This window comes from Bison bison, unplaced genomic scaffold, assembly GCF_000754665.1.
Source record: "Bison bison bison isolate TAMUID 2011002044 unplaced genomic scaffold, Bison_UMD1.0 scf7180017864375, whole genome shotgun sequence".
NCBI classification, from domain to species: Eukaryota; Metazoa; Chordata; class Mammalia; order Artiodactyla; family Bovidae; genus Bison; species Bison bison.
This window is the reverse complement of record NW_011494947.1, coordinates 4,316,723-4,324,127: the sequence shown is the minus strand read 5'-3', so window position 1 is coordinate 4,324,127 and position 7,405 is coordinate 4,316,723. Positions and strand designations below refer to the sequence as shown.

Sequence of the window (7,405 nt, the reverse complement as noted above, 5' to 3'; positions counted from 1 at the left end):
CTCCGCTGCTCATCGGCACAGGGGTTACTGAGGCCACAAGCAGGCAACAAGCTCGGGGACTCCGGCCGCGGAGCAGCGACGAGCCTGGAGCTGGAGGGGCGACTCGGCCCCGCCACGGGGCCCCACGCGGCTCTATCTCTTAACCCCAGCCCGGTGCCCTGCCGCAGGGCTCGCACATCCCTCCACCTACCGAACCACAGGGCCGCTTCCTCGCGCGCTCCGCCATATTCGCCGAACGCCGTAGGCCCCGCCCGGCCAATCAGACTCACCCCTTCCGGCAACACCTACTTCGAGCCGTCCAATCGGAGACCCAGTGGCGCGCGTGGGCGTGGCCTAGGTGCTGAGAGGTTAGAGCACGTGGACAGGGGAGGGCTGGAGGTGCTGGATGGGCTGCCTAGGGGCTGATGGGGGGTCGGCATCCGGTGAGCTGGAGCTGGCGCTGGTGTAGGGACCGGGGGGCGGGCCGGGGCGGGGGGTTGATGTTTAGCTCATCTCAGGCCTGAGTGTCCCAGTGCGCAGAAACTTTGGACTACCAGAGCGCTGCCCTCCGGCTCGGGTCGAGCACGGAAGTCAAACATCAGCTTGGTTTTGTACATGGAGTCTTGGGGCCCGAAGCTGGAGTGTGATTCAGAGCTGGCAATAATTAAATCCAGTTATAGATTCGCTCATTTACTCTCTCTTTAATTATTATACTTTATTAGAGAACAGTTCAGTTCAGTCGCTCAGTCGTATCCGACTCTTTGCAACCCCATGGACTGCATGCAGCACGCCAGGCCTCCCTGTCCATCACCAACTCCCGGAGTTTACTCAAACTCAGGTCCATCGAGTCGGTGATGCCATCCAGCCATCTCATCCTCTGTCGTCCCTTTCTCCTCCCGCCTTCAATCTTTCCCAGCATCAGGGTCTTTTCAAATGACTCAGTTCTTTGCATCAGGTGGCCAAAGAGAAGACTTGGGTTTACCAAAAATTGAACAGATATTTCCCACAGACTTTCCCCTCAGTTTTTGTAATTAACATGTTGCCTTAAGGTGTACATTTGTTACAGTCCATGAACCAATATTGATGCTTTGTTCATAGTATAGGATAGGGTTCTCTCTTTGTGTTGTACATACTGTGGGTTTTGGTAAAATACCTAATGGCGTATATCTATCACTGCCATGGAATTCTCCAGGCAAGAATACTGGAGTGGGTTGCTATTTCCTTCTCCAGGGCATCTTCTTGACCCAGGGATCAAACCTGGGTCTCCTGCATTGCAGGCAGATTCTTTAGTATCTGAGCCACCAAGGAAGCCCCCGTCATTACAGTATCATACAAAATTGATTCACTGCCCTAAAAATCTGTGCTCCACCTATTTTCCCCACTCCTCAAGCCCCTGATAACCACTGATCTTTTTTTTCTAACTGTTCTTATAGTTTAGCCTTTTCCAGAATGTCATATAGTTGGAATCAAACAATATGCAGCCTTTTCAGACTCCCTTCTTTTATTAAGTAATACATATTTAAAGTTCTTCCCTAGCTTCTAGTGGCTCGATATCTCATTTCTTTTTACTGCTGGATACTATTCATTGGCCTGATATCTCATTTCTTTTTAGTGCTGGATACTAGTCATTGTATGGATATGCCAGCATGTCTATCCATTCACCTTTCAAAGGACATTTGGTTGTTTCCAGTATTTGGCAATTATAAATAAAGCTGCTATAAATATTCATGTGCAGGTTTTTGTGTGGACCTGCCTTTTCAGCTCATTTGGATAAACAGCTGGACGTCTGATTGCTGAAATATTTCACTGGAGGCAAAAACTGTAAAAATGGGTACAAAGTTTATTATTAGAGACACAGCACAACAAGCGGGAGAACACACAGAAAAACCGTTTGCTTAGTTAAGAAAGAAGCAAGACAGGGGCACCTGGAGAGAAAGCGTGTGGGAATCTCCCCTAATGAGGAGGAACCAGAAAAAAGGTGGTTAAAAAACTTATATAGGACAGCTCTTCTGGGTCTTTGTTTACCTTTGGCCAGCAATCTGATTTATTTTTCCACACCTGACCTGCCCTAGGCAACATGTGTGCATGACTTTTTTCCAAGATGGATTTCAATGCAGAGGCTTTTGGGAGTAAAGAAGCATTACTTATTATGACCTGGCATCCCCTGACTTTTGACCCCCTGGGAGCCTTTCTGCCCGTGTGCAGTCTCTCCCTTGCCCCAAGGATGGGAAATACCTGGCCTCTTGATTCGTTACTCAAACAAGGTTTAGTTGCTCTCTGTTCCTGCCATGACTGTTATCTTAAGGTGTCCTCAGGAGAGAAAGCCTGGCTATATATCCTGTTTCAGTTGTTACTCCCATTTTGGAGAGCAAGCAGGAGACTGGTTGTAAACATCTAACCTGGAGCCCATCTGTCTCCTGTTTCTGAAAATGCAAACAAGGGGTATACGTGTATATGTCCAGCTTGAAGTCCACTTTTTTCCTGCCCCAAGAAATGTAAACAGGAGCCTTATTGCAAATACCTAGGCTGGGACCCATCTGCCTTCTGCCTCAGTTCCATCCAAGAAATCCTTTTTTTCTGTCTTTCTTCCTGCCTGTCTGGCTTCCTTTCTTTCTTTTAAATGGGCATCTTTATTCATCTATAATGATGATTAGCTGGATCATGACTAGAGAGAGAAGTTTATGAAAAAAAAAAAAAACACCTTAGTACTGAAAACTATTAGCATAATTTCTCCTCTGGCTCTGGAGGACCTTCTTATCACCAGTCTATGTGTAGTACGGCAAAGGGGCTCCAAGCCTGCGCCTGTGAATTGTATTGTTTCACAGTCTTGACTTTGGAACAGTGATAGTAGTGCAAAGTCATTGTTTGGAAAGGGACAGAGTGGAGTGTCCTATGTCACAACACCAATATGTTCCAAAGAGCACTTCTCTGACACCAAGTGGGTGTCCTAAGCTTCGATTCAATTCTGACAAGTTGGCACAGATCTCGTAAGTTAAGGGAGCCCATAAGATTGCCTCCCACTTCAGATGCCAGTGGCAAGTGGGGTGCCCACTCACCCACAACTTCTGCCTAGCTGACTGCAAATTCCAGCATTCCCATGACCACCTCATGGGAGTGGTGGTTTTGACCCCATCCAGATTCAATAATTTGCTGAAACGATTCACAGCCCTCAGGAAAGCGCTATACTTACAGTTTTATTTTTGAAGATACAACTCAGGAACAGCCCAATGTAAGAGGTACATAGACTAAGGTGGAAAAGTGGGCATGGAATTTCCATACCCTCTCTGGATGGGCTACCCTACCAGCTCATTGAGGTTTTCACCAGCCCAGAAACTCCTTGAGCCTCATTGATTCAGGGTTTTTTTCTTATCTTTAAAGAAATTTTTTTATGTGTTTATTTTTGGTTGTGCTGGCTGTTTGTTGGTGCGCAGGCTTTCTCTGGCAGTGGCGAGTGGAGGCTACTCTGTAATTGTGGTACACGGGTTTCTCATTGTGGTGGCTTTTCTTTTTGCCGAGCATATGCTCTGGGGTGCAAGGGCTTCAGGAGTTGCAGCTCCCAGGCTCTAGAGCACAGGCTCAGTAGTTGTGGTATGGGAGCTTAGCTGCTCTGTGGTACGTGGTATATTCCCAGAGTAGGGATCAAAACTGGGTCTCCTGCACTGGCAGATGGATTCTTCACCACTGAGCCACCAGGGAAGCCCTTTTCTTTAATTTTTACAAATTAAAAAAAAAAATTATTTGGATGTGCCGGGTCTTAGTTGCCGCATGCAGAATCTTTAGTTGAGGCCTTCAGGCTCTTAGTTACAGCATGTGGCGTCTAGTTCCTTGATGAGGGGCTGAACCTGAGCCCTCCACTGGGAGCATGGAGTCTTAGCCACTGGACCACCAGGGAAGTCCCACTTCAGGGTTTTTATGTGGGATTTTATTACATATGCACAACTGATTAAATCATTAGTCATGTAACTGAATTCAATGGCCAGTCCTTTACCCTCCCTGGGGTCTGGGGTTGGGGCTGAAAATTCTGACCTTTTGAATACATGGTTGAGGGCGTCCCTGGTGGCTCAGTGGTAAAGAATCCGTTGCCGATGCAGGAGACACGGGTTCGATTCCTGATCTAGGAAGATCCCTCATGCCGAGGAACAACTAAGCCTGGGAGCCACACTACTGCAGCCTGCATCCCTAGAGCCTCTGCAGCAAGAGAAGTCACTGCGATGAGAAGTCCAAGCTCCGAAACTGGAGTGTAGCCCTTGCTCCCCGCAACTAGAGAAAAGCCTGGGCAGCAGGAAGAACCAGCACAGCCAAAAATAAATAAGTAAATAAAATTATATTAAAAAAACACACGGTTGAAGGGGTTGATTTGGAATAACAAAAGACACTACTGTCACTCAGGAAATCGAAGGGTTTTAGGAGCTCTGTGCCAGGAACCACAGACAAAGACCCGATACATTTTATTATGCTGTATGTTCCCATCACCTCCCCCAATTAAATCTATGATATGAGCAAAACCCATGAGCTTGTTACACAAATGCAACTTCAAGACAAGTCCCCAGCTGCTGCTAAGTCGCTTCAGTCGTGTCCGACTCTGTGCGTCCCCAGAGACGGCAGCCCACCAGGCTCCCCCGTCCCTGGGATTCTCCAGGCAAGAACACTGGAGTGGGTTGCCATTTCCTTCTCCAATGCATGAAAGTGAAAAGTCAAAGTGAAGTCGCTCAGTCGTGTCTGACTCCTAGCCACCCTATGGACTGCAGCCTACCAGGCTCCTCCGTCCATGGGATTTTCCAGGCAAGAGTACTGGAGTGGGGTGCCACAGCACCACCTTCCAAAAAGGACTTCAGAAGTTGCCTTGCTTTCCAGTGGGAGGCGCACTCCGGGGATCAAATCCCTCCCTTTACCTTTTGCCCGCAGGAGGGCCTCACACAAGTCACCCGACCTCCCAGTTGGTTTCCTCACTTGTAACATGGGACGGTAACTCCTGTCTCAGAGGCTGTTTAATGAGATGATGGGCGTCCAGGTGTCCGGCAAGCAGAGGTGCACAGTAAGTGTTTGGGGAAACACTCCTTTGCCCTTCTATTCTTTCGTTTTGTAATGAATTACTTTTGGCTGCGCTAGGTCTTCACTGCTACCTGCGGGCTTTCTCTCGTTGCGGTGAGAGGGGGCTACTCTTCCCTGCGGCCTGCAGGCTTCTCTTTACGTGGTTTCTCTTGTTGCAGAGCACAGGCTAGAGAGCACGAGATCTTCAGTAGCTGCAGCATGTGGGCTCGTGGCACACGGGCTTAGTTGCCCTGTGGCTTGTGGGATCTTCCCAGACCAGGGAATTGAACCCATGTGCCCTGCACTGGCAGGCAGATTCTGAACCACTGGACCATCGGGGAAATCCCTCCCCTTTGTTCTAATTATGTAATCCCTGGCCCTCCTGGCCTGGACTCTGATCCTTGTGGGACTTGATTGTCTGTATCTTTCCTGTTAGACCCACAACTAAGGGCCCCAACACACACACACACACACACACACCCCCAACAATAGTTACACACACCATCTGAGCCCCAAGGCCTGATTTTATCATTAACTAACTAGGTGACCTCAGACAAGTCCCGAGTCCCTGCCCTTCTTTGGGTTCCAAAACGTTTGTAGAAAGAGAGTCTGGGAGCTGAGGTTCAGGGAGGTGGAAGGTGCCTTCAGTTCTGACTGAGTCCCTGCCAGCAATCAGCACCAGGGTGTGAAGCAGAGAGAAGCAGCCAATAAGGATCTGAATAGCTTAAAACTTTATTGTGGGCAAAAAGTACTGGCTTGAGGACTCAAGCCTAAATACAACTTCCCAAGAACAAATGTAGATAAGGAAAGAAGGATGTCTGAAGCCTGGCTGGGGCCAGGACTGGGACCAAGGCCAGTACATTATTGAAGTCTGCCCTCGGAGTCCCAGCTGAGCCTGGGGAGGGGCGAGGGGACCGAAGACCATTTAGCCCACCACAAGGAGCACCAGGGAGAGGCCCCGGCCAGGCCTCCCTCACCTCTGCGACAGGAACAGAGCCATGCACCATGAAGAAGTGCTCCCGACTCCCCAAAGACCAAAAGCAGGACTCTTCCTGGGATCATTCTGTGTTACAGAGACGGGCTCCTCCAGTACCATCTACCTGCCACCTGGGGATGGCTGAGAGCTGGACAAAGACAGAGCCTCACAGAGTGTGCAGGCACCAGGCAGGGCCCAGCGCTGATGTCACGACCTCAGGGCGTGAGCTCAGCCTTCCACTTCTGCAGCTTCTGGTCCATGGTCCGGAGCGTGGATTCATCCTGCACCAACACAGATCAGTCCTACCCCTCTCCCCAGGAGGTCTGAGGAGGCTTGGGGAGCTCTGCCCTCCCCAGGGCTGTCCTTTACCTTCACAAAACAGAAGCGGATATAGTGGTCAAAGAACTTCTGGTGTGGCAGGCTGAAGAAGATGGACACTGGAACGGCCACCAAGCCCTGGGGAGGAGGAAGCCCATGTCTCAACCATCCCACAGCCTGGCAGGCCTCTGGGGGGCCTCAGGGGGTCAGAGGGGTTCCACGATAAGGAAGGAGAAAGAGAATAAGCTTCAATGCAGCACCTCCCAGTGCTGTGTCAAGGTCAGAGGTAAAACATCCCAAAGCACCATGCCAAGTCCCTCCTTATGTACAGAGGAGAGAGGGAGCTCAGAGCAAGGAAGATCACCTGGCAGGTCAGGGCAGAGCCATAAGAGATATGTCTTAGAATCGTAGCACTGAGCTGGATGGACCTCAGAGTTAATGGGCCAACTCACTGTACAGATGGGAAGACTGAGGCCCTGAGAGGGCAGGAATTCCTGCCAGCCCACAAGGCCTATTGGAGCACATTAAAAACAGGCTCTCCTTTCCTTGAAATGAATACTGCCCTGTGAGGCCGGGCTGGATTTTGGCCCATCAGCTCGAGGGTCAGGCACCCTTAGCAGTGCACAGCCTGTCAAACACACACAGCGCCCGGCAGAGGCCCAGCCCACCTTATTCTTGATCATCCACTTGACGAAGCGTCTGTCGTAGGGCTCATCTGCCGCTCCGGGCAAGTCAGGCATCTTGTTTTCTGGGGGACAGAAGACGTGCTGAGTCCTGGGCAGCCTCCAGGGCCCCAGCTTCAGCCCCGCCCGGCCGGGCCCACTTACTGAAGTCCGAGATGTCTGTGATGAGGAAGTAGCTGCCCTGGGGGATCACAGGCCGGAAGCCCATGGACTGTAGGCTCTGTATCATGTGGTCGCGGCAGCGCTGGATGTACTGTGGGAGCTGCACAAAGTAGCTGCTGGGTCGGCCGAAGTGCAGCTGCTCCCGCTCGAAGCTCTGAGCCACTGCGGCCTGGGGAGGGCGTGGGGGCGGGTGGAGGGGGGGCGGCGAACGGGTCAGGTATGACCCGACCCTGGAGCTGACCCAAACCCCTCTCTT

General features: G+C 50.7%; 1 protein-coding gene across 1 annotated transcript in view; it reads right to left on the bottom strand.

Moving 5' to 3' along the window:
* Positions 1-5,721: 5,721 nt before the first annotated feature.
* The window catches only part of CCBL1 (cysteine conjugate-beta lyase, cytoplasmic), a 35,170-nt gene continuing 33,486 nt past the window's right edge, over positions 5,722-7,405 (bottom strand). Inside the window, exons 8-11 of the mRNA XM_010856962.1 lie at positions 7,132-7,385; positions 6,973-7,052; positions 6,356-6,442; positions 5,722-6,267 (exon numbers count right to left, since the gene is read on the bottom strand). Coding sequence (XP_010855264.1) covers positions 6,202-6,267; positions 6,356-6,442; positions 6,973-7,052; positions 7,132-7,385 — 487 coding nt within the window. The 3' untranslated portion in view covers positions 5,722-6,201. The remainder of the gene's footprint in view (positions 6,268-6,355; positions 6,443-6,972; positions 7,053-7,131; positions 7,386-7,405) is intronic.